General features: G+C 44.5%; 1 protein-coding gene across 1 annotated transcript in view; it reads left to right on the forward strand.

Moving 5' to 3' along the window:
- chrna8 (cholinergic receptor, nicotinic, alpha 8) overlaps positions 1-27841 on the forward strand; it is a 250322-nt gene that overhangs the window by 172747 nt on the left and 49734 nt on the right. Inside the window, exons 7-8 of the mRNA XM_080188480.1 lie at positions 18112-18306; positions 19629-19715. Coding sequence (XP_080044606.1) covers positions 18112-18306; positions 19629-19715 — 282 coding nt within the window. The remainder of the gene's footprint in view (positions 1-18111; positions 18307-19628; positions 19716-27841) is intronic.

The following is a 27841-nucleotide window of genomic DNA, read 5'->3' on the forward strand; positions in this document are numbered from 1 at the left end:
GGTTTGACTTCGATGTGATATTTTAAAGGGAGCAGTACCCACTGTGTTTAAATTTTGTTTTCTTGATCCTTTTCTTGCAGTGTGGGCATAGAATCATAGAATCCTACACTGCAGAAGGAGGCCCTTCAGTCCATCGAGCCCACATCGTCAACAATCCCCACCCAAGACATTTCCCCACAACCCCCATGCATCCACCCCCCTAATCCCCCGGACACTAAGGGGCCATTTATCATGGCCAATCAGCCTAATCTGCACAGCTTTGGACTGTGGGAGGAAACAGGAGCACCCGGAGGAAACTCACGCTGACACAGTGAGAATGTGCAAACTCCACACAGACAATGATCCAAGATTGGAATTGAACCCGAGCCTGTGGCACTGTGAGACAGCAGTGCTAACCACTGTGCCATCGTGTCGCCCCTATAATTGAACTTAAATTCCATCAACTGCTGTGGTGGGATTTGAACCCATGTCACCAGAGCATTAGTCCCTGGATTGCTAGTCCAGTGACATTACTCCGTGCTGCCATCTCCAAATGATAGATGTTACATTAATTGTGTATTAGCAATAAGGCCAAAAAATTCACAATCCTGTTATCCTGTCATAACTTTGCTGGAGCCGGAAACACAGCCCGCTGGTGACCTGCAACTCTGCCCTTGCTGGATTCCCAGCAGTGGGAAATGTAAATATTCCCAGCCCACATCTTCCCATGCGGATGGCGCTTCTGTACATCTCAGTCATATGGTAGTGATTGTGCTGGAGAGTTCATACTTCCATGGCCAGTTGCGTTCAATTGCCACCATTTTATGATACAGCAGATTTCCAGAAGGGAGAATACTTCTGTTTTGGAGTTCCGAGGCTGTATTCAAGTCTGGATTATTCCTGTACAGGCCACACTCACCCTGTGCTAAGTTAGTGATCCTCACACCCCCAAGGGGACATTCCAGCAGCCTTCTCCTGAGGGCTGAGATCCAGTAATCTCAAGGGGAAGTCAGGCGAGGATTGTTCAGGCAGGGCAAGGGTGTTGGTCTTGCTGCAAGTGTGATGCCCGGCCCTCATTTTAATCAGAATGTGTGGTTACCTTCCCAATTGGGTCAAGTAATGGGTAGCCCAGCCATTTAAACAAAACAATTTCACATTAGGTGCCAAGACCTGTTTGTAATAGGAATGCATTCCTTCAAACAAAGTTGCATCCCCTACTCTGACAGGAATAATTTGGGCATCAGGGACAGCAGTGAGTTGAAGGACCACTCCTTGGTTGGCAGGAGACTCCTAGGATGGGTTGCTTGAGGAGGTCTGGGTAAAGAAAGAGACACTATCTTCTAGCACCCACAAGAGTTTCAACAGAACAACTGTCCAGAAAATCAAAACAAAGGTGAACTGAGAGAGTCAGTGCCAACAATGTAGAACATAAGAACATAAGAACATAAGAAATAGGAGCAGGAGTAGGCCATCTAGCCCTTCGAGCCTGCCCCGCCATTCAATAAAATCATGGCTGATCTGTCGTGGCTCAGTTCCACATTCCCGCCCTCTCCCCATAACCCTTAATCCCCTCGCTTATCAAAAACCCATCAACCCGCATCTTAAAAATATTTAGCAAGGCAGCCTCCACCACTTCAACGGGCAGAGAATTCCAGAGATTCACCACCCTTTGAGTGAAGAAGTTCCTCCTCAACTCTGTTCTAAACTGCCCCCCCTTTATCTTGAGGCTGTGCCCCCTAGTCCTACTGTCCTTTCTGAGCGGGAAGAGTCTACCTCTATCCTATCCATCCCATTCATCATCTTATATGTCTCAATGAGATCTCCCCTCATTCTTCTAAACTCTAACGAGTACAAACCTAGTTTATTCAGCCTCTCTTCATAGCTCAACCCCCTCAACTCCGGTATCAGCCTAGTAAACCTCCTCTGCACTCCCTTCAAGGCCAAATTATCCTTGCGTAAGTGCGGTGACCAAAACTGCACACAGTATTCCAGCTGCGGCCTCACCAATGCCCTATACAGCTGCAGCAAGACCTCCCTACTTTTATATTCAATCCCCCTCGCTATGAAGGCCAGCATCCCATTAGCCTTCCTGACCACCTGCTGCACCTGCAGGCTGGGTTTTTGCGACTCATGCACAAGGACCCCGAGGTCCCTCTGCACCGTCGCCTGCTGCAGTTTTTCGCCACGTAAGTAATAGTTCTTCCTACCATTATTCCTACCAAAGTGGACCACCTCGCACTTGCCAACATTAAATTCCATTTGCCAGTTCCTGGCCCATTCGCTCAGCCTATCTAGATCCTTCTGTAGACTCTCCACACCCTCCATGCAATTTGCCGTTCCACCAATCTTGGTGACATCAGCAAATTTCGACACCATAAACTCGGTTCCCTCCTCCAGATCATCTATATAAATGGTAAATAGCTGTAAATAGCTGTTTCCATGCTGTAAACCTCTATGACTATGGGCCTAATTTTACCATCAAGTTGTACCTGTTTTTGTGCGTGAGAGCTTGGTAAAGTTGGGCATGAGGCGAATAACGCAATCCATGCCTGCCTCCACACCAGTTCCTAATTTACCAAGGCCCAAAAATGGACCACATCCAAAATGGGCACAACAGCCATGTAAATGTATTTGAATGCATTTAAACTGACGTAGTGGGCTCCATGCTGAATCTTATCGGCACTTCCCCCTTTAACACCGCGTTTGCCCATCCAGAACCAGTGCGAAACAGGCATGCTCCATAAAAGTCTGATTCGGGCGCTCCATCAGTGAGGGTTAGTGAGGAGGGAAGTGTTTAGCGTCCCACAGCTCTCTGCTGTTTATGGGGGGTCCTTTCATTGTGGCTATTTTCTTTCTTGGTCAGTAGTGTTTCTGTGAGTGTGTGGGGGGTGGGGGCTGTTGCTCAACAATGTCTCTGATGTCCGATTTGCAGCACGGACTCGAGTCTCGTCACTGACCTTGGGTCTTGTGGGTACTGCTGGATCCTGGTTCACTCTGCACCCTGCGAGCTGAAGGATATGCACAAAGCCCTCGCAAATTGTACTGCTGCAGTCTCTCAAATTTTCAAGGAGCTGTGATTCACAGGAGAATGTGGCTGGGGGAATGGGGGGGGGGGGGGGGGCGCCACTCTCCATGAGATCAGTGGGGGTGAAAGGGGAGGGTTCACTGCCACTTTGCCTGAGATCAGTGGGGGGTGAAAGTGGGGGAGGGACCTGGAATCCATCTGGGTGATAGAGGTGGTTGGGGGATAAGGTGGTCAGTAATACTGTGGGGGTGGGGCAATGTCTGTGGGGCCAGGAGGAGGGATTATCCAGCCCGGGAGGGATGTGGCAGGGGAGCAGCATTCTATCATTTTTTTTCTGCGTATGCACAGAGGTGCCAATCGGAGCTGCAGGGTTTCAGGCGTGTTAGGCCCTACCCACAGGCTTGTGCAACATGATTTGGAATCATTGATATTTTTGCAGGCACAGTGTGTATGGGGGCGCCTGAGAATGGGTCTAAATACAGCTGAGAGTTGAGAACCAACCACATTGCTGTGACTCTGGAGTCAAATGTAGGCCAGACCAAGTAAGGACAGCAGATTTCCTTCCCTAAAGGGCATTAGTGAACCAGATGGGTTTTTCCGACAATTGACAATGGTCACCAGTAGATTCGTACTTCCAGATATTTTTTATTGAATTCAAATTTCACCATCTCCTATGGTGAGATTTGAACCCAGGTCCCCAGAAAGTTGACTGACTTTCTGGATGAATAGTGATAATACCACTAGGCCATCATCTCCCTGATGTAGTGTAGACAGAGTCAATGGGTGGAAAGCTGATTTGGTTAATGGACTGGGCTTTGTTCATGACTTTTTGTAGCTTCTTGTGGTCTTGGGCAGAGCAGGAGCCACACCAAACTGTGATACAACCAGAAAGAATGCATTCTATGGTGCATCTGTAGAAGTTGGTGAGAGTTGTACCTAACATGTAAGAGTACCAGGCACAAACAGGGAATCATTTGTTATATTATTTTACGAGATGTGGGTGTCAGTGGATAGCCCAGCATTTACTGCACATCCCTAATTGCCCTTCGGACAGTGGTGATGAGCTGCCTTCTTGAACTGCAATCCCTGTGGTGTAGGTACAACCACAGTGCTGTTGAAAGGGAGTTCCAGGGTTTTGAACCAGCCAAAACGAAAGAACAGTGATGTATTTCCAAGTCAGGACGGTGAGTGACTTGGAGGGCAATTTTCGGGTGGTACTGTTCCCAAATTACCATCTGCCTTTGTTTGTCTAGATGGTAATGGTCATGGGTTGGGAAGGTGCTGCCTAAGGAGACTTGATGAGTTCCTGCAGTGCATCTTGTAGATGATACACAAGACTGCCACTGTGTGTCAGTGGTGGAAAGAATGAATGTTTATCGAAGGGATGCAAAACAAGAAGGATGCTGGATGGCATTGAGCTTCTTGAGTGTTTTTGGAGCTGCTCTCATCCAGGCAAGCAAAGAGTATTCCATTACACTTGTGCTTTGTAGATGGACAGGCTTTGAGATGTCAAGAGGTGTGTCACTCGCTGCAGGATTCCTAGTTTCTGACCTGCTCTTGTAGCCACAGTATTTATATGTCTAGTCCAGTTCAGTTTCTGATCAACGTAACCACCACCCCCCCGCCCCCCGAGGATTTGATTACGGAGGATTCAGCGATGGTAATGCCAATGAATGTCCAAGGGTGATAGTTAGATTCTCTTTTGGTGGAGATGTTCATTGTCTGGCAATTGTGAGGCACAAATGTTACTTGTCATTTCTAAGCCCAAGCCTGGATATTGCCCATGTCTTGCTGCATCCTGGATGTGACTGGCCTGAGAAAAGCTATGGGCTTCAGAGAAGAGGAGGTTGGCAGTATCTCTGATGAGCTGAATTGTGAAGAAAATCACCTGCTAACTCCCAGCTCGTTCATACCTTCCTAAATCTCATTCCTTTTCTCTTTTCTCTAAGTTCTTTTCAGAGGAGAATACCACCCTTGGTGTGCACCATCAGGCTCTCTTCCTCACAAGAACCAGCACAAACCATATAGGTTAGAATTCTCCATATATATAGAGCAGCACATGATATACAAGTGAGCAGATAGCAGTGGCAGGGACAGTAGTGGAGACATCTCGCTGCAAGGCAATGTTCTTTCCCACTTTGGCTGAGCGCTATTGAAATGAGGGCTTGGGGATGCACCTTAAGAAATGAGAACTGGTTGTTTCTCACAAGCTATATCAGCTAATCAACACCCTGGCACAAGATTCACACATTGCATGATGGTGATGGCATGGGTCCCAGGTGTTGAATTAAAGATGGTGTAAAATATTAAGCAAGTGCACCATTTCTAATGCTCCCACCATTGCCCAGCTGGGACAACTAATTCCGCACGGAGAAGCAATTGAAATGGAATACGTTCTTGTCCGTCAACCATGCTGTTGATGCTCACTGAACCAGTAGGCTATGCTTGTGCTTTGTTTTGTTAACACAGAACAACGATGGAACACTTTGGCTCTCCTAGGAATTGGCGTTGATCTATTCCGAACGTAGTATTAGGAAGAGGAATTATAGGTTAATATTGTAGCAGGGACAAGTTTTAACTGGACAGTTTCATGGCTTGTCACAAACGCTTTTCATAAATAGGGCATGGTTGTGGTTGGCATTTTTATTCCCTTGAGTTGGCCACGTGGGCAACAAGGAAGAATATTTTATGTAAACTGCATAAATATTGACATCAGAAAGCATGTGTGACTAGAGGCATCTGCCAAGAGGACATTATATAATGCCTCCAGTTAATTCTGACCATCTGACAGCATCAGACCAGCTGTTCATTGGCACAGTTTTCTGTAACTGCACTTTTAAGTTAACTGGAAATCGTGGTTTGCCCCAATTTGATGTAGCTTCAACCATTATGATATCTGTTAAAACTCTACCAAATAATTCCCTTTGCATTCATAGTCAGAAACATAACATTTATAACACAAACAAAAGCTAGTTGTAGGGCTAAATGGTACAGTGTGCCGAGGCAATGTTGTTCAACACTCTTCTTGCACTCTTGAAGTCAGACCAGAGATAAAGATAATCATTATCATTGTTATTAAGCAGCAGGGATCAATTTCCTTTTTTAAAGCTTAACACCAGCAGTTTTTCCAAAGATAAAGAAAATCAAAAGACTTACATTTACATAACGCCTTTCACAACCACTAAATGCCTCAACATGCTCTACAGCTTTGAAACACCATGGCCGGAATTTGCCAGCCGTTCATGCCAGCAGGATTCTCTGGTCCCGTCGGCAGCACACCCCTGTCCACTTGGGATCAGATCAATTCCCATTGACAGTGGTGTGGCCGGAGAAATCCACCGCTAGCAAACATGGCGCCACCTCCCACCGACGGGATGCATGCGGCTGGGAGGCTGGAGAATCTGATGCTGTCAGATGGTCATATATTTGTATAAAGCTCGGATTTTTGAGGCAAATCTTCTTAGGCCAAAAATTAAGAAGTCAATTTTTGCATGGGTGACGTTCTTGTGGTATTGACATGTGCTTGATCTGGGGGGGCACAGAAGACAGTTGACTTGGAACACCTGGAAGGAAACCCACACAGACACGGGGAGAATGTACAAACTCCATACAGATAGTCACCCAAGGCCAGAATCGAACCCAAGGCCAGATCAAACCCAGGTCCCTGGCACTGCGAAACAGCAGTGCTAACCACTGTGCCACAATGCCACCCAATTTTATCTGAACAATTGCCGTGCAAACCTTTACCTGTCAAGTTCTGAGCGGTACCTTCCCAATCCAGCATTGCGGAGCTCAGAAGTTATGATGTAAGACAGTAGGAAGCATCCAAAGTTTGCAATTTAAATTGCATTTTCAGATGGTTCCCAGTGCAGAGAAATTTGAAATTCTGGGGCAATTGCCATGCATTCTTTATCTGGGAGCTTTCCAGTGGGTGAGAAGGAAGTTCCCCAGGGGATCTTTGGGATTCTGCTCTCCACATATCCTGAATCTTGAGAGTTACAGGTCCATATTTAACCATTGACAGTGATTAAATATGATAAGTGATCTTTGATCTCCTGTTATTATTGTGAGTAAGCATCTATATTCCACTCAATACTTCCCTGTAACAGAATGGTTGAGACAAAAAAACATATCATGCCACTAATCTACATGTGCAGCTCATTGGCTCCTTATGCAATAGATTAGCTCCTAATTCATGTTTCTCCCCAAGAGCAAACCCAAAGCTGACTCACTCCAGCAGTACGTTGATGATGTCCTTTCGAAGATAAATACCAGAGTCAAGGTTTTTACAGTTATGGGAATAACAATAAAGTATTTTGTCTGTTGAAAGATTAACCAACTTTATGGTAATCCTTTTTGTTTTTCACGCATGTACTTAAATCGCTGAAGGTGGCAAAACAGATGGACGGAGTTGTTAATAAACCGTATAGTATTAATAGCGGCGTAGGATACAAGAACAAGGAACTTATACAAGACACCAGTTAGGCCACAACTGGAGTATTGTGTACAATTCTGGGGCCCACTCTATAGGAAGAATGTGAACACATTGGAGAGAGTGCAGGAGAGGTTTACAAGAATGAGGGATGAGAAACTTGAGTCACGAGGATAGATTGGAGAGGTTGGAACTCTTCTCCTTGGAGAGAAGGAGGCTCAGAGGAAATATGATAGTGATATTCAAAATCATGAAGGGGCTGGTCAGAGTAGATGGAAAGAAACTGTCCTCGTTCTTAAAAGGATCAAGAACGAGAGGGCACAGATTTAAAGTAGTTTGCAAAGAAAGAAAATGTAATGTGAGAAAAAACTTGTTTCCACTAAGGATGAGATTCTCCAGCCTCTCAGCCGTGTGTTTGGCTCAGCAGCTGCTGGGAGGTGGCGCATTGTTTGTTAGCAGGGGGTTTCTCTGGTCCCGCCGCTATCAGTGGGAATTCCCCATTAATGTCAACCCACGCTGGCAGGAATCCCACGGGCAGGAGTGCGCTGCCAGTGGGAATGGAGAATCTCACCGGCGTGAATGGCTGGAGAATTCCAGCCCACGAGTGGTTCGACTCTGGATTGCACAGCCTGGAGGTGCGGTGGAGGCACATCCAATCAAGGGCATTAGATGATTACTTCAACAGAAACAACATGCAGGGGTTACGGGGAAAAGGCAGAGGAATGCCACTTAAGTCATATTGCCCATTTGGAGAGGCGGCACAGAAACACTGGGCCAAATGGCCTCCTTCTGCCAACGTCAATCAGTCAGACAGCATTGTCCAAGTACATGACCAAGAAGATGGTGCAGTTATCTCCTGGAGCAGTTCCATAAGCTGCAAGAGCAAATCTAAAGTATCCTTACGAGGTTTGGAATTAATTTCTGGCGCAGAGCTGACAGCACTGAAATACGGCAACCAGAGACTCAAGGAGGCCATGGCACCCACTGGGAAACCCACTAAACTGCCTCCGTTTGAGTCTCCCGACCTGCATCACTGCCATAGCAGCGCAGCGGGTTTGGAGAATTGCCCCCATTATGTTTTAGAGCTTTTCCCAGTTCCGATGAAAGATCACCAACATCGAATGTTGGTTGGAATTCAATTATCATGGCAGTAAGCACAGGTACCAGCCAGAGCGCTGACGGCAATTCCGCTGTGGCCATTGCCGCGATAGAATTAAATCACAATTGAACAGCCCGCTGGCTTCAATCAGGGAAAAGGGTGGCACAGTGGTATTGTCACTAGACTAGTAATCCAGAAACCCAGAGTAATGCCCTGGGGACCTGGGTTCGAATCCCACCATGGCAGATGATGCAACTTGAATCAATAAAAATCTGGAATTAAAAGTTTAATGGAGACCAAGAAACCATTGTCATAAAAACCCATCTGGTTCATTCATGTCCATTAGGAAAGAAATCTGCTGTGCTTACCGTGTTTGTCCAACATGTGGCTCCAGATCCACAACAATGTGGTTAACTCTTAAATGACCTTGGGAATAGACAACAAATGCTGAAGCAGCCAGCCACACCCACATCTCATGAACAAATTTTTTAAAACATTAGGGTTCACAGTTCCACCAGAGCAATTTACCATCTTGTATGGGCAGCACAGCCACCTCCAAGAGCTTCCAGCCATCAGAGGCCAGCAACTCTCCAGTACCAACAGTGCCACTGGGAGTGGTGGCCACTGCCAGTATTGCAGTGATGTCTAGTAAAAGATTCATCACTGGAGGCCCTGGGCAAAATTGAGTGGATGGGGGTCACTGGGGCCAGCCAAGGTGGCATGGGCGGGGAGGGAGTGGGTGATTGGAGGTTATTGTGAAGGGTAAGGGAATGTTTCCCTTGGTCCCTCTGCCTTGAGGCAATAGATGACCAAGAAAGACAGAACAGTTGTTAGCACTGCTGCCTCACAGTGCCAGGGATTCCGACTTTGGGGACTGCACAGAGTCTGCACATCTCCCCATGTCTGCGTGAGTTTCCTCCGGGTGCTCCGGTTTCCTCCACAGTCGAAAAGCATGCGGGTTAGGTGGATTGACCATGCTAATTTTTCCCTCAGTAAACCCGAACTGGCGCCAGAGTGTGGCGATTAGGGGATTTTCAGTGTAATTTCATTACGGTATTAATGTCAGCCTCCTTGTGACAATAATAAATAAATAAAGGAGGGACTGCCCTAATCAGACTATGGGCATTCCTACCAGAGTTTACCTGGCACTTCATCCACATGGTCACTTAAAAGGCCACTGAAGGACCTCAGTTGGTCTCCAGGCGGGAAGACCATTTTCGACCGTTCCCACCCTCAATCTAATTGAAGCCAACCTTGAAGGGCAATGGGATCTCCATCCTGCACCTTCCCCACGCATTACATGGGGCAACCCTCCTGCCCCTCCTCCCTGGATCCCATCTCCCCTCCAGTATTAAATCCGCCCATTAACTGTTTCCCTTTCCACACTTGCTGCCTGACCAGCTGAGTATTTGCAGAACTTTCTGCCCTGATTTCAGATTTCCAGCATCTGCAGTATTTTGTTTTCTTTGGAATATTCCATTCCATTTTTCGAACGATTTTGAAATGAAATTACTTTGAGACACAACACAATCACCAAATGGACAGAAGACAGAGAACAATTTACAAATCGTTATTCGGACATCTCAGACTGATCTAACATAAGGACAACTAGTATGGGAAATTAAAGCAATAGGTTAGTGCGGTGTTCTGAGATTGGGGTTAAGGGACATTGGCTGTAATGTTCCCTTTAGCAGCTGGTTCCTGCTGGGAACAGCACTGGAAAATGTAATGCTGCCAGGTTTCCCAGTGACATGATGCCACATCAGTCTAAATAATGTCCGAAGATGTTTATCAAAAGATGCCAAGTTAATCTTCTTTGTTGACAACTGGTGCGAGCTCATCTAGCCATCTGACAAGAAAGTTTCTTTGTTTTCTAAAGGATGCTAAATGAAAGCTTTTCATTTAAAGAAGAATTTTTATATCGCCAAACTCAGGAATGTTGGAAAGGAATGATTAGGGAACCATACAAGACAAGAGCAGTTGTTGGCCGTTTAGCCCCTTGAACCTGCTCTGCCATTCAACTAGATCATGGCTGATCTTTTACGTCAATGGTATTTTCCCGCACTTTCGTCATATCCCCCATACCTTTAATAGCTAGAAAGCTATCAATCTTTCTCTTGAATACACTCACTGACTGAACCTCCTCAGCCCACTAGGATCAATAATTCCAAAGATTCACTGCCATCTGAGTGAAGAAATCTCTCCTCATCTCATTCATAAATGGCCTGCCCTCTATTCTGAGCCCGTGTCCCATGGTCTAGACCCCACTAGCCAAGGGTGGCATCCTTCCATCATCTACCCTGTGAAGCCCTGTAAGAATTATGTAAGCTTCAGTGAGATTACCTCTCATTCTTCTAAACTCCAGAGACACCTCCTCAATTTCTCCACATAGGACAATCCCACCATCCCAGGGATCAGTCTGTTAACCCTTCCTTGCAGTCCCTCTGTAGCATGGGTATCCTTCCTTAGATAGGGGGACCAAAGCTATACAAAGCTGTAGTCTCACCAAGGCTCTGTACAATTGCACCAAGTCACCTTTACTCCTGTACTCAATCCTTTTGTAATAAAGGCCCGCATACTATTTGCCTTCCTAATTGTTTGCTGCACCCATATGTTGGTTTTCTGTAATTTATGAACAAGGATGTCCAGATCATTTTGACCATCAACACTTCTCAGTCTCTCTCCATTCAAGAAATGCCATGCATTTTAATCAAAATGGATAACTTCATAATTTTCTACTTTATATTCCATCTGCCATCTTCTTGCCCACTCGCTTAGCCTATCTAAATCTCTTTGAAGAAGCTTGCACTTTTAACACACAGAGGGTGCAGCTAGCCAGAGTGGTTGATGAAGCAATTGGCCTGATGTAAATTAATGGCAATATTAATCCATCCATGTGAACTATATCCTTACCACAGACTATTCCATTTAGGATTAAACATTGGGTCACACACTCTTTGATATTTATTCATTTTATCCATTTCTTACACATTTGCTGCCCTCTCAAGGCTAAGCTTGTGTTTGGCAAACTTAAAATGAAATATTGGATCTGATTGTTGTTCCTGCTTAAAGCCGTAAAGGGTCCTACATTAAACCTGAAGGTTGACCTACCAATGTAACCTCTCTTTTTATCCAGTTTATGGTCTGCATCAAGCTAGCAGTGTACAGTGCGATGGAAAGATGTTAGTACTTGGATGAATCAAATTGCTTTAGTCTCAAAAGTAGCCTTGTTGTAAACTCAGCAGTCTCATATTCATGAGACCTACCAGTCCTTCTTAAGTTGTCTTCAGACTTATTTCATTGTTATGTCTCCTAAAATATTGAGACAACATGCACGACTTTAGTGGTGGCTCTTGTCAGTGTGGTCCCGATGGGATGAAGAACCGTTTCTACGCTGTACGATTCTATGGGCAGGATTTTCCAGCCACACTTGCCCCAAAACTGGAGAATCCTGCCCGAGGTCAATGGATCTTTGCATGGTCCATCCCTTACCTGCTCCTTTTCCTATGGCAGGAGAGGCAGTAAAATTCTGGTGTATGACTCTCTGATTCTACAATAACTTGATTAGCCCAATGTGCCAATATCTCATTCTTTGGCTTCCTCTACAGCAAATTTTGCAAACTTTAACCTTGTTAAAGCTAAATTGAGTAACTGTGATCACTGTTGCCAGATGGAGTTTGTCCAGGGTTCCTAATTAGATATGCCAGACATAGTTCAACAGAAGATGGTTTGTCACCGATACTCCCACTCACCCCTTTCTTGATCTGATCTTAAGAAGTTCCACTCCAGTGAGGAAAACTAATGCTTATTGTGATATGGTGACATGTACCTTTAAGGGAACATATCTTAAACTACTATCAATTAGAACTACTAACTTGGCAAGATGTGATGTATTAGTTCCATAACTTGTAGTCAATCTGTAAGTTGCAGCAGTCAAGGTTGGACATGTACATAGAGTCTTCCAGTTAAAATACTGATATACAATGATAGATGAATAGATATTCTCTACATCATCCTGATGCATGGAATGAGGAGACTAGGTTGGAGGAGAAAGTGAATAATCTAATTTAAACAAGATAAAACAAGGCCATTTGGTCCGTTGTGATTGATTCGCTGACAGTACGATTCACTTAGTTCCATTCCCATGCCTTTTCCCCTTTCAGTTGCTTGTAAGCCGCAATTCACTTCCTTTTCAAAAATATAATTACGGATTCTATTTCATTATTTCTGGTAAGGCATGCTGTATCTTACCCAGACGTTATGTTAAATATTGCCAGTACCTTCCTTTCTTTTTCCATTAAAGGACTTGAATTTATTGTGGAGTCCCTGAGATGTAGACGAAAGTCGTAGGTAGAAAAAGGATTGGAATGAGACACTCACTGAGTGTTAAAATGGGCGGCGTGGCCTTGTAGGGCCGAAGGGCCTGTTTCCTGTGCTGTGTTGTTCTTTGTCCTTAGTTCTTTGTTCTGTGAATTTATGTTCTTCACTTACTCATTGGCCAGTGGAAAGTTTCTCTCCTGATTTACATTCTCAAAATCTGTACAAGTTTGAAACTTATTATAACGTCTTCTCTTTTTGTTCTTTATTCCAATAGGGAACACGTCAGTCTATTCTCATAACCAAAGCTATGGCCACAATTTTCCCAAAAAATGACTAAGTGTCATAACAGTAAGAAAACCAGGGGAATCCTCATTGGTCTGTCTGGCACAAAATGGACCACAATCCTCTCATGCTTAAGTTATTTTTTGGGAGAGTAGTGAGTTGCACATTGGTTCTGAGAGGAGCGGGATATAAACATATCAGTGGTCGGGCGCCATTTTGAAAGTGGGCCCCCATATCACAATGCATTGGGAAATCCCTAATCTTCCCCATGAACGTTGGGACACCTCCCCCTTAACGACAACATGTTTCCCACCCCATCCCTAATGCAGATCACCGGCATCAGGGGATTGGGACCCTCCCAATGGGCTCTCCTTCATGACCCCTAACATTCCACAAATTCATGACATCAAACACAGCCCCCTCATGCCTCACCCCTTCACGAATCTCCCACTTCATAGCTCTCCCCATCACAAACCTCTCTCAGGCCCCATCCCCATCAAGGCCCCACGCCACTCAAGCCCCACTCCTATTCAGGCACATATCTTGGCACCATCCTGACACATGGCAGTGCCCACCTGGCATTGCAATTGTGCCAGGTTGGCACTGGCAGGATATCTGATTGGCACTGCCAGGGAGCAAGGTGGACATTGCCAGGTGGGCACTGCCAAATGGGGACTGCTCAGCCATGTCCCTGACCACTGGAGACTTCAAAGGCCCCTGATGCTCCTTGGCATGGTCATCACACCAGGTCTTTGCTAAAAGCAACCAGTGATTCTTGCCTTGCCCAAGGGTTGGAAGATCCTGAGAACTGGGAGAATCTGGCGTTGAATGGGTAAGCGTATTTAAATGCTACTTTAAATATGCTACTTAGCCCTGCACCTTTTCTGGTCATGATCTGTTTGTGCCATTAGAAAGGGACTGAGATGATTGCATACTATTTGACACCAGATGCGATACCCATCTTTAGGGTTTTGCAAATTTCCATGCTCGGCCTGATCCGTTCCAGGTGTGGCGAGGCTGGAAAATCGCTCCCTCTATTACAGTTGGCGTGAATTTCTCCTGCATTCTCTCCATGGTTTTGAGTTTTATCTTGACATGAGTGTGCCTACAGCTGCAAACAATTGAGAATGACTTTGAACACACCACTGAGCAATGAACATAAAACTCAGCTATAACAACAACTTGCATTGATATAGAAACATGCATGAAACAAACTGTCTCAAGGTGTTACATAGAAATGTTATGGCAAGATTGGACATTGATTCATGTGCAAAGGTATTAGGGCAATGTATTCAAAGAGGTTAGTTTTCAGACACACCTTGAACGAGGGGAGAAAGATTTAGGGAAGGAATTTCCAAGTTGGGAGCTGAGACAGCTGAAGATGTGTAAATTTAGTTGTAATTCCAGTTATGGCCAAATATTTAATTCACTTTGTTCTTCAAGATTAAGGACACTCACTTCAAATTAAGTACCATGAGGTTGTTAGAACTTGTGAAACTATAGTTAAAAGCAGTTAAAAACTGCAAATATTGGTGTGGGAAATTAAGGTACAACAATTGTGAAAATTAAGTGATGACAAACAACTCTGTTAAGTAATGGAAAATGCTTATTAGCAAGCAAGGCCTTCAATGAGGCCAGCGCTTGTGTATTCAGAATAAACAACTAATCTAAACCTTGTGTTCGTTTCATAAACACCAAGGGCGGAATTTTACCAGATCGCCTACCCAAGGTTTGTACAATCCCACCCGAAGCCAATGGAGAATACTGTTCTCCGAGCCTCATCCGCCCCCAGAATCAAGGCTGGCATACTGGTAAAATTCTGGCCTGTGTTCCCAGCCTTGGCCACAAGATGAAAATAAGATCCTGTCAATAACAAAATTCCAAAGAACAAGATACGGTGAACTGTAACTGCTACATTTTCTTTATGAATCGACAGAACATGTTGCAATGCTTTGCACTATAGTGTGCTCTCACTTGGAATCAAAGCTTGGAAGTTTGAGTACTCTTAATGCCTTGTGTTGTTTGTACCCAGGTCAACTATAGTGCCTAGTGTTGTTTGTGCCAGGTCACCCCGTAGGGGGGATGACTAATGTTGGGGACATGCAGGAGATCAGAATTGGATGAATGGAAATGGAGGTTACAGACATAAGGAGGAAAGAGTTCATGGAAGAATTTGAATACGAGAATGAGATTTTAAAACCAAGATTGGACTGGGATCCAATATAGTCAGTAAGCAGAGGAATGATGGGTGAATGGGACTGGGTGTGAATTATAGTAGAGTTTTGGATGTATAGTTACAGAAACTTTGTTGGTTTCTCTAGTTGGCAGTAGCAGCTGTTTCATGTCCTGGTGACAAATTAAAACTTTACCCTAATATCTTAACAATAACAGGTCGAGGGCGAGATTCTCTGACTTCCCAGCCATGTGTTTCCCCTGGTGGGAGGTGGTGCATTGGTTGCTAGCAGCGGGATCCTCTGGTTCTGTCCCTATCAATGGGAATTCCCACTGACATCACCCCATGCCGGCGGGAAACCCACGGACGAGGGTGTGTTGCAGGTGAGACCAGAGAATCCCGCTGGCGTGGACGGCCAGAGAATTCCAGCCCTAATGATTTGAATTAATTTTAATTTACAATTCTAGAATTCTAATTACAAAGCCTAGCACTCTATCTTATTAACTTGTCCTCCCACTTATAAAGATTTGCCTGTCTGTTTCTCATTGTAAACTGCTGTAACAAAACTTTCCTGATCTGGACTGTTGTGTACAATCTCAACTATTAGGATGTAATTAATTCTCCCTGATTTAATTATCAATGCTAAACTCACCCAGCAGACCAGAAGGATAGAAGCATTTCAAGTGGAAACTCATCTGGGCTTTGATTTTAATTGTTTTGATATGAAATGACTGCGAAACCAGAGAGAGAAGTCTCCGTTCTTTGCAAAAATGTAAGCATTATCTGACTTAACAAACCCTTAATTACTTCAAGAAGCGAACCGCACCAGATGAGATGATTTGAAGAGACTTGCATCTCTGGGGGTTACATCGATCCAAAAAGCAGAACTGAAGCCACCTTCCCGGTACAATATAAAGCCATTAAACAATGCATGCGTGATCAGGAAATGCCGCAACAAGGAATGACAGTCAAGTTTGTTCCAACTGCCTGACTGATATGTCAAGTGCCATTGATTTATATCCCTTGACGGTTGTCTGACTATGGAATCTAAACCCATTTAGCTCAGGGCAGGCCCATGACTACTTGATGCAATGTTTAATAATTTAGCAAGTCACTTGAAAGCCTTTGGGCTGGGACTGAATTTGGTCATGTTCCTGTCAGCCATGCTCAGTCAGTAATGGTTTTGTTTCTGAGTCAGGAGGCTGTGGGTTCAAGGCTGAATCTGGGGTAGAACCGAGTGAGTGCTTAGCTGTCAGTGAGACTGTCTTTTAGGTGAAGCATGAAACCAAGGCCCCCTCAGGTGGACCATGGCACGTTTGGAGGAAGAACAGGATTGTTAACCCCGGCATTATTTTGAACCTCTCAACTAATTCAGCCCATTGAGTCGGCACTGACTCTCCAAAAGGGCGGCACGGTAGCATGGTGGTTAGCACTGCTGCTTCACAGCTCCAGGGACTTGGATTCGATTCCCGACTTGGGTCACTGTCTGTGTGGAGTTTGCACATTCTCCTTGTGTCTGCGTGGGTTTCCTCCAGGTACTCCGGTTTCCTCCCACAGTCCAAAGATGTGCGGGTTAGGTTGATAGTGTCCTGAAATGCGTAGGTTAGAGGGATTAGTAGGTAAATATGTAGGGACATGGGGGTAGGGCCTGGGTGGGATTGTGGTCGGTGCAGACTCGATGGACCAAATGGCCTCTTTGTAAGCTGTAGGGTTTCTATAATTCTAAGTAACATCCCTGAAAACCAATCCATCACGCAAACCAGCCTCCCATCCATTGACTCTGTCTACACTTCCCGCTGCCTTGGTAAAGCAGCCAGCATAATCAAGGACCTTACGCACCCTGGACATTCTTTCTTCCATCTTCTTCTGTCTGCAAAAAAAACAAAAGTCTGAGTTCACGTACTCAAGAACAGCTTTTCCCCTGCTGCTGTCAGACTTTTGGATAAACCCACCTCGCATTAAGTTGATCTTTCTCTACACCCTAGCTATGACTATAACACTACATTCTGCACTCTCATTTACTTCTCTATAAACATTATGCTTTGTCTGCGCAGCACGCAAGAAACAATATTTTTCACTGTATATTAATACACGTGACAATAAATGAAATCAAATCAAATCAAAAAACAGCTGACATGGCCATTATTATATGATTGCTTGTGGGAGCTTGCTATGTGCAATTTAGCATGGCCAATCAATCCAACCCGCACATCTTTGGACTGTGGGAGGAAACCGGGGAACCCAAAGAAACCCATGCAGACGTAGGGACGAGCGAACTACACACAGACAGTGACTTGAAGCTGGAATTGAACTTGGGTCCCTGCATTGTGTGGCAGCAGTGCTAACCACCATGCCGGCCATTTCCAATCTTAAGAGTGCTTCAGGGACAGTGTCAGAATCCAGATGTCAGTAGCCCTGACACTCCTCAACATATATACAGTTGAGACTCCCAGATTGGACAGGTGATCATTACCTCTATCAGGAATCCAAGTGGTCAACCTTATGGGACTCATTGAGATCATTACAGTGTGATATTGTAAAAGTGGTGACAAGGACTCAACAGCTGGTTTAACATCCCCTCCATTTTCATTTCCACTGAAACAAACAGAAGGCGCAGAGAGAAAGGAAGATGTAAAAATGACTAGTCGATTCACAATCACCCACCTTATGTTTACGGACAAGTTAGACTTATATCCACTGCCCCAAGACAATTCTCTCCTCAAAAACAGTGTTCAATGCCAAATGAATTATAGTTATGTCCTTGCAAAAAGTACAACTTGCCTATGTTTGTTTTATTGAAGGAGTACCAGGAAAGAGGAATGAGCTTCGTTATGAGTGTTGTGAGGAGCCCTATCCAGATGTGACCTATACAGTGCTGATGCGTAGGCGCACACTATATTATGGACTGAACCTGCTGATTCCTTGTGTCTTAATATCTGGACTGGCACTTCTGGTATTCCTCTTACCAGCTGATTCAGGAGAGAAAATTTCATTAGGTATGTCTTAATTAATAGATACACTTCTGGTTGGTGTTTGAGGCACTTGATTGATGAAATGTAGAACCTGTGTTGCCGAAGAAGATAATGCAATCCTTTCAGAGCCTGCTAAATAGCAGCAGAATATTTCCATTATGCTGTGCTGTATACTTTATAAAGTGCATTTTTGCTTTTGAATGTTGCTGTTATTGAAGTGATTGTAGTCAGTGCTCTTATTAATATGCACCTAAGTGCCAACAATACAGGCTGAGCCAAGAAAGAGGTAGTGCAAAGAGAATATGGTAAATAGACATCACAGTGGTTAGTACTGCTTGGTCATGTCCCCCTCCCCTGGAGGCTACATTCACCTTTGTGACTCTGGAGGGATCCCATCAATAGGTTAGCTTCTGGGTGGACCTGTGGTGAACCTCATCGACATATGGAAATTTAGTCAGACAACTTGGCCAGGCGAGTGTATAATTATATTTAAATTTATTGAAATCTATTAAAATCAGGTTCCCATTCATTGCTGGTGGGGGAGTAAGGAAATTCAGGAATCACAATCTAGCCAGCGAGATTGGCAATTTCCAGTTTTCGCTGGATTTTGAATCCCCTCCGGCGACCTCATGTACAGAGAATGCGGGCTCAAGATCCCACCCCACAGTAATGATTTCCATGAAGAAAGTAAGTGAATTGCAGCCAAAATTGCTGACGATGCCAAGACAGGTAGTTAGGAAAACAAGTTCTGAGGAGGTCACAAAGAGAGCACAAAGGAATCTAATAGATTAAGTGAGTGGGCACAGATTGGGCAAATAATGTCAAAAAATATCCACTTTAGCAGGATGGAAGAGCAGAATATTATTTCAGTGGAGCGAGACTACAGAATTCTGTGGGTCAGAGGCCCTTACACATAAAGAATCCACATACAGATACTTCAAGTAATTAGGAAGAACAATGGAATATTGATTCCGATTGCAAGGGGGCTGGAGTCTTGTTACAACTATACAGATGATGAAACCATCATATTTAAGGAGGGATGTGCCTGTACTGGAGCAATTGAGAGAAGGTTCACTAAGTTGATTCCTAGGATGAAAGGGTTGTTTTATTTGAAAAGTTGTGCAGAAAGGGGCTACACTCATTGGAGTTTAGAAGAATGAGAGACAATTTTGTTGAAACAAATAAGTTGCTGGGATAGATTTGACTGGTTGGACATTGAGAGAATGGCTGAATCCCCGTGTTGATTTTTAGCTGTTACTTCAAGATAACATATTAATACCACTGTTTGGAAAACTTTCAAATGCTATGCTATTTCACCTTCACATCACTTCTTTTCTGTCTTTCAGGGATCACTGTGCTGTTATCCTTAACAGTATTTATGCTGCTTGTGGCTGAGATAATGCCAGCAACATCTGATTCTGTCCCATTGATTGGTAAGTGTCCAGTCTCTAGATTATCTGTACCTCGTTGGTAAGTAGAACAGATCTATAATTTGTCAGTTTGGGTGAACAGATTACAAAGGCAAGGAGTTGTGAGTTCAACACTTCTACTGATTCAAAAAGGGGGGAAATGACTGATTTGTGAAAATGAACTTGTGTTTGAATATCTTTAAAAAATGAAAAAGAGACAGACGTTGGCATGTTTTGAGGAGATTGTTGCACATTTCACTCCTTATCAACAGGAAATCTCAAGCACCTGTACGTAGCGACTTCAGAATGAAAATTTAATGTTAAAAATATGTTTTGTTTTGTGTGCAAGTTGAATCGTTTCCTCTGGGTCATTCTTAATAGCTTTCATGTTGCTTTCTGAGGCTGGTGTTGTTCCAGTACAATTTCCACCATTCGGAGTAGGAATCCCCCTCAGAGCAAATTACCTGAAGGCACATTGCAAGATTAAAACAATGGAAATTTGAGGATGAATCAGACACAAAGTTGCAGTACTTCCAGGTAGTCAGGCAATGGTGTGTGATAGAAATGTGCTCTGGAGTGAACCAGTATGAATCATTTGCAACACAATCAGCGCTGTGTTAAAATCGAGATGCGGGCCTTTAATGTTACAAGTTCCAGTAATTCAATTTCCATATGTTAGGTCTGCTCAGATTTCTTTATTCCGGAGCTGATAATTCCTATTGTATCCAGCTCTGGTTGACAATTTGTGTTCTCCTCAAAAAAAAGGGATGGGTTCAAACCTTGCTCCTTTGTTGCATTAACTGGAAGCATGGGGAGCCTATAGTTTCCCATTGTTTTCTCCACGAGATCACTCTGACCAATCAGAATTGACTCGCCAGCCTATCAATACACCTTCTTTCCCTGTAGAATAAATTGTTGAGATCATTTGAAATTTGCCATTCTTGCATTTGTGCTGATGAGTGCAAGACAAAAAACTTTGACCGCACGTGTCTCCCCTTCCAGCAATAGATAATTTCTGTTGTGAGTGGGCATGTGTGCACACACAAATTGGGTGAAGGAGCACAGTGGGAGGGCACGGTGACAGATGCATCATGGGATATGTAGCTTTCATCCAGGTGAAGTTAAAAATACCCAGAGTGTACCTACTCAGTAGGTAGATTAGTCCATTCCATATCCACAGTGATTTAAATCCATTGGTTGGGATGGCATTCCCATTGATACTGATATTCCCAATAACATTGCCATGGTGGCAGCTTGGCGGTTAACCTTACAGTGCCAGGGACCCGAGTTCAATTCGGGCCTCAGATTGTGCGGAGTTTGCACATTCTCCCTGTGTCTGCGTGGGTTTCCTCCGGGTGCCCAGGTTTCCTCCCACAGTCCAAAGATATGCAAGTTAGGTGAATTGCCCCTTAGAGGCCAAGATGTTCTGGTTAGCAGGATTAGTAGGGTATATGTGAGCTTAGGGCATGAGTAAGGTGCTCTGTCCAAAAATCGGTGCGGTCTCAATGGGCCAAATGGCCTCCTTCTACGTTGTAGAATAATTTATTTTGTATACCAAGGGTGACGAATGTCAGGGTTGATAGGAACGTTGATGTTTTGGAGTGGAATTCAGTCGCTGGTCCCAGAGTCAATCTAACTCAAGACAAACCAAATATTCACCAGTTCAGTACATTGATCCTTGGTGCTTTAGTGATGAGAAAATTCACTTTGTTACAGCAACTAGATTCCAGACATCAGAAAAAGCTGCAATGGAGAAAAGTATTTAATTATACAAAAGATTGAAATTCCTTGGTTCCTCTCCACCAAATGTAAATATCCTCTGGTGAGGAGTTGGCCTCCCTCTGTTAATTCAAATAGTTATATGTTAAGGAAGAATGACTCCAAGTTATACCTTGACTAGATTTATTTCTATGACAGCAACTCACAGTCTCAGGCTGGAATTTTACTGCCTCACCCACCCTCCTTCCGGAGTGGGCAAGGCTCGCAGAACAGAATTCTCTGTTGGCCTCAGGTAGGATTTTACAAGCCTCACCCAAGCGAGGTCATGAAATCCTGGCCACAGATTCTCTCAGTTCCTCCTTTCCTTAGTGTTCAAGCTGTCTCGATTTCTAAATGGACTAACGCCCTTCACTGATTTAATAATACAATTGCCTTAACAGTGGAATGGCCATTGAACCTTTACAATGTATTTGCCATTTAACAAAGTGATTGTCACTGAACCTTAGCAATGTGATTATTAAGATATGGACACCGTCTTGGTGGAGGAGCAGGGATGGAAAAGAATCTCCCTGTGAAGCAGTGTCTGGGCTTGGCTGATCTTGCCATCAACAGGCCCAGGCAGGGGGCGGTCGAGCGAATCATCCAGCCCAACTTCCTGCCCCTCTTCCAGAGTGGCATCCACGGCTGGTTGTCTTTAGAAAGAGACCACATGGTATCTGCCGGCTCAATCAAATCCTGAAGAAGTTCCTCCACAGTGCTTCCACCTTCTCCAGCCTGCTGGGTTAGAGGCAGTAGGACTGCTTTCCCACGACCACTGCCCCCCACCTCGTCCCCCACACTCCCAACACCGCCCCTTCCCCTCCATCCCACCTCCCCTTCCCCCCTCCTCCCCTTCTACCCCCCCTCCCTCCCCACCTTCTCCTTCCCCCCTCCCTCTCCCTCACTCCCTGTCAGGAAAGAGAGGATCAATGCAAAAAGAATTGCCTGCTTAACTAATGCAGTTTCCCTTCTGGCCTCAGTTTCCCAACTTTATTTCCACCTCGCCCCGAGGGAGAGATGAAAGGAGGCAGGAGGAGGTCAGGATAATAGCCCCAATAGTACTTTTGTAATCTCCCCAGCTTGCCTCACAATCTAAACCTTGCATCCTCTAGCCTGGGAAAATGTTCCCCTTTGAGTTCATCTCCAGACAGAACAGCTCCAGTGAATTTATCCTGTTACAGCAATAAACAAATTGCTGGTGCATTTAGACTGCGGTAGGAAATGGTAGACATCAGAAATCACACTTCAGGCACTGAACCATTAAGGGGCAATGTACTGGAAGATAAGCTACAATTCCGTGAGGAGAACCAAAGTGAAAAGCTGGCCTGGAGTAAAAAATGTGCATCATTACTTCAAAACCTCTCGCACAGTCTCAATCAAGTCAAATTCCACTAAATGAGCTGTGAACTTATTGAGGGAAATTGGCAGAAACCAAAGATGGGGCAGCACAGTGGTTAGCACTGCTGTCTCACGGCACCAGGGACTTGGGTTTGATCTGGTCACTGTCTGTGTGGAGTTTGCACATTCTCCCCATGTCTGCATGGGTTTCCTCCAGGTGCCCTGGTTTCCTCCCACAGTCCAAAGATGTGCAGATCAGGTGGATTGGCCATGATAAATTGCCAGTTAATGTTAGGGGGACTAGTTAGGGTAAATACATGGGGTTATGGGAATAGTGGTCGGTGCAGACTCGACGTGCCAAATAGCCTCCTTCTGCACTGTAGGATTCTATGAAAGGAGGAGAAAGCTTTAGAGCAATGGACAATTTTAGGAAACTGAGACGTAATTCAGGCTAAGAACCCACTTTCGCTTTTGACAGAAAATGACACTGATCAAATCCTTTTATGGTTGCACTTTTCAGATTGGTCAAGCATTTAATTCAATTGAGTATGAACACAATTAGGATATCTTAGCAAAAAGGACAACGGCAACTTGCATCTATGTAACATCTTTTTAGAATCATAAAATCCCTACACTACAGAAGGAGGCCATTTGGGCCATCGAGTCTGTACTGACCACAATCCCACCCAGGCCCCATTCCCACAACCCTGCACATTTACCCTGCTAATCCCCATGACACTAGGGTCAATTTTTTTTTGCATGGCCGAACAACATAAACAGCACATCTTTGGACTGTGGGAGGAAACCGAAGCACCAGAAGGAAACCCACGCACAGACGGGTCGAAAGTGCAAACTCCACACAGATACGAACCAAGGCCAAAATTGAACCTGGGTCCCTGGCACTGTGAGGCAGCAGTGCCAACCACTGTGCCAATAAAACATCCCCAAGCTCTTACAGTACCAGGCAAGAACAAGGCAACATGTTGAAATGCTATTAATCCAACTATTTGTTGGGCTTTCTAACCGCACTTGACTGTGAGATGATGACACATTCAGTTTTCATCTTCAGTCAGGCAGCTGCAGGATCATGCGTACATTTGGGAAGCACGTTTTTGACATTTCAGCACATGCACAAATCCCACTGAATCCTTCCAACACAAAATTGATGAGGATGAATATTTATCACTGTACTTGAAGCAGATCAACCTAAAAGTTTATTATTGAGTCACAAATAATACCATCCAACAAAGTTTGTCATCAGGCCACACAACCAACTATTAAGATGGTTGGAGATAAGTTTTAAGAAGGGTCTTTAAGGAGGACAAAGAGGCAGACCGGGTTAGGAAGAGAATCTCGATCTCTGGGCTTTGGCAGCTGAGGGCACAGCCACCAATGGAGGAGCGATTAAAACTGGTGATAAGTAAAAGGATAGCATTTAAAGAGGACCGTGATCTCGAAAGATTGTCATGTTAGGGAAGGTTAGAAAGACAGAGATAGCAAAGTCCCGGAAGGACCTGTAAACAAGGGTGAAAATTTGATTAGAAGGATGCTAGTGAATAGAAATCGGTGTGAGCTATATATGGGAATGGGTTTTCTCCGGATGCCTCGGTTTTCTTCCACAGTCCAAAGATGTGTGTTACGTTGATTGGCCAGGCTAAGTTGACCCTTATTGTCAGAGGGACTAGCAGGTGACATAAGTGGGGATATAGGGGATAGTGGTTGGATGGGATTGTGGTCAGTGCGGTCTCCATGGGCCGAATGGCTTTCTTATGCACTATAGGGTTCCTATCGTTCAAACCATTGACTTCAGCAGAACCAGAAATTCCCAGTGGCCAAGAATTTTTGAAGCAAGATATTCAATTATTTGGCAGCACAGTAGCACAGTGGTTAGCACTGCTGTTTCACAGCGCCAGAGACCTGGATTCGATTCCCGGCTTGCGTTACTGTCTGTGTGGAGTTTGCATATTCTCCTCGTGTCTGTGTGGGTTTCCTCCGGGTGCTCCGGTTTCTTCCCACAGTCCAAAGATCTGCGAGTTAGGTTGATTGGCCACACTAAAATTGCCCCTTAGCATCCTGAGATGCATAGGTTAGAGAGATTAGCGGGTAAATGTGTAGGGATATGAGGGTAGGGCCTGGGTGGGATTGTGGTTGGTGCAGACTCGATGGGCCTCTTTCCGCACTGTAGGGTTTCTATGATCTTCTATGATCTATGAATATGTTCAATATATTTCCTTATCATATGAAATAGTTGCAATTTGTGAAGAGTATCTCAATTTTCTTTGGGAAGGCACTGTAAGTGATAAAAGGGAAACATTAAATCAACATGAAGAAATTTTTAAAATATTAATTGAACATAAAAGCTCACTGAACCAAACTAAACAAGTATCAGGGAGGAACAACGCAGAATGCTTGAAATGCTTTTACTCCAACTATTTGTTGGGCTTTCTAACCACACTTGGAATGTGAGATGATGACACATTCAGCTTTCATCTTCAGTCAGGCTGCCGCAGGATCATACGTATATTTAGGAAGCACGTTTTTGAAATTTCAGCACGAGCACCAATCCCACTGAATTTTCCCAACATAAAGAGTGATGAGGATGAATATTTGCCGTTGTACTTGAAGTAGATCAACTTAAAAGTTTATTTATTAGTCGTAAGTAAGGCTTACATTAACACTGTAATGAAGTTACTGTGAAATTCCCCTAGTTGCTACAGTCCGATGCCTGTTCGCGTCAATGTACCTAACCAACACGTCTTTTGGACGGTGGGAGGAAATGGAGCACCCAGACAAAACCCACGCAGACATGGGGAGAATGTGCAAACTCCACACAGACAGTAACCCAAGCCAGAAATTGAACTCAGATCCCTGGTGGTGTGAGGCAGCAGTGCTAACCACTGTGCCACCGTGCCAACATTAGTCCCCTCATCTGATTCTCGGCTCAAAATTATTGCCGATTGTTAACAATTTAAACAATAGAGTTTGGAGAGTTAAGTGTTTATTAATAGAACTGCAAACACTCAGATAAGTACCTTATTAGCAAGATAAAGCTTTTGTAGAAAAGCTTTACAAACTGCATTGGTCTTTGAGAAATGGATGAGTATATGATTTGATTTGATTAATTATTGTCACGTGTATTGGGATACAGTGAAAAGTATTGTCATACAGACCAAGCACACTGTACATAGAGTATGTAGGGGAGAAGGAAGCTTGGCTCAAATGAAGTAAGGGTAAATTCCTCAACCCTGCAATCTCAGCACTCACTCCTTCAACAGCAACTTCCACCCCCATGACCCCTCCCTCCAAGAAGAGCGAGGGAAGCAACGACTGGGGACACCACCATCTGCAAATTCTCCTCCAAGCCACACACTGTCCTGAATTGGAATTATATCACCGCTCCTGCACTATTGCTGGGTCGAAATCCTGAAACTCCCCTCCCAACAGTACTGTGGGTCTAATGCACCACATTGACTGCAGGAGTTCAAGAAGGCAGTTCACTCACACTTTCTCAAGGGCAATCAGATATGATTCTCCAAAGTAAAATCCATTTTTCGAATTCTTTGCCACAGGATGAGGGCATCATTGCTGGGCCAGCATTTCTGCCCATTTCTTCAATGGATGCATAGAGCCATGTTTATTGGCTAGGGCAGGGAGGAGCTAGATCCCTCAGGTGAATACAGTGCTTTCCCCTCCTCCCAGCCTGCCACCACACGTCCATCTCCACCCTCCAGATGTGTTTCAGCCCCAGGGAAGTTCCACAAGCTGACTGGAGTCAGTTTCTGCTGAGTGACCTTAATATGTCATTTCATTGACTTTTATAAGCTACCCACCATTTGTCACACCTATCCCGGCTCATCCAGGAGTGATAATGACTGGGAGACCAGTACACTGGCAAAAGTCAGGAAATTGGAGATCCTTCTGCCTCCAGTCCCGCCTCCGCTGTCATTTCAAAATTCGGCTCCACAAGCCATTGGGCATTTCAGAAGACCGTACTCTATTGTGTAAGTAGGGACAGCATCCCAGGCCTGAGAATAAGTTACCAATGTACCCTTTTGTTAAAGAAGAAGTTATAAAATAGCCAATAAATGAAAGGGAAACACAAAGAGACCAGCTGATTAGAAGAACAAACACTCTCTTTTGGCATTGTGACTGAAACTCATAGAATCCTACAGTGCAGAAGGAGGCCATTTGGCCCATCGAGTCTGCACCAACCATAGTCTCACCCAAGCCCTACTCCCATAATTTATTTACCCTGCTAATCCCTCTGACATTAAGGGGCAATCTAGCATGGCCAATCCACCTAACCTGCCCATCTTTGGACTGTGGGAGGAAAGCAGAGCACCCAGACATGCAGACACAGGGAAAATGTGAAAATTCCATTCAGACAGCGGTCTGAGGCTGGAATTGAACCCAGATCCCTGGTGCTGTGAGGCAGCAGTGCAAACCACTGTACCGCCCAAACTCTGAACACATCATAATTGAGTGTTGCTTAGTTGAAAGTTTCTATGACCCAGAAGTGTATTTGTGCTCCCCTGACTAAAATGGTCGTGAAATATTAAAATCGCAAAAAAAAGATGAATTTTAGTTACTCCGTTTTTAAGAGATTCCCGAGGGACTCGTACTTCTGACCTGAAGGTACTGCTCACTGTCTTGGCTGGAAGGACTTTATCAGACCGAATGTATTTGTTACTAATTCATTGCAATTATTCTCAGTTAAGATGGTGCAGAAGTTTCTTTGAGAGTCCCTCTTTGCCTGGACTTGCAATTCTGAACACAAGCACTTTGTCCATTACCTCCCCGCAGTGTTGCTGAAATGAATATCAGAATGGTGGAAGTATATTTGGCTTATTTGCAATGCAATTCAGCCAGAAGCCACTTAACAGAATTCATCTTTAATGATGCGATGTACAGAGAATAAGGCGGCAGTGAATAGCGGTAGTGTAGTTTTGAGCATATATAATTATTCCATATTTGATGCGTGGTTTGCGCTGTTCCTGAGGGCTGGATTTTCTGAAGCCACCTATAAAATGGTCAGGGCAGGATGTCTATGTACT

The sequence above is a fragment of the Carcharhinus amblyrhynchos genome, chromosome 5 (assembly GCF_965287045.1).
Source record: "Carcharhinus amblyrhynchos chromosome 5, sCarAmb.v2.hapA, whole genome shotgun sequence".
Taxonomy (NCBI): domain Eukaryota; kingdom Metazoa; phylum Chordata; class Chondrichthyes; order Carcharhiniformes; family Carcharhinidae; genus Carcharhinus; species Carcharhinus amblyrhynchos.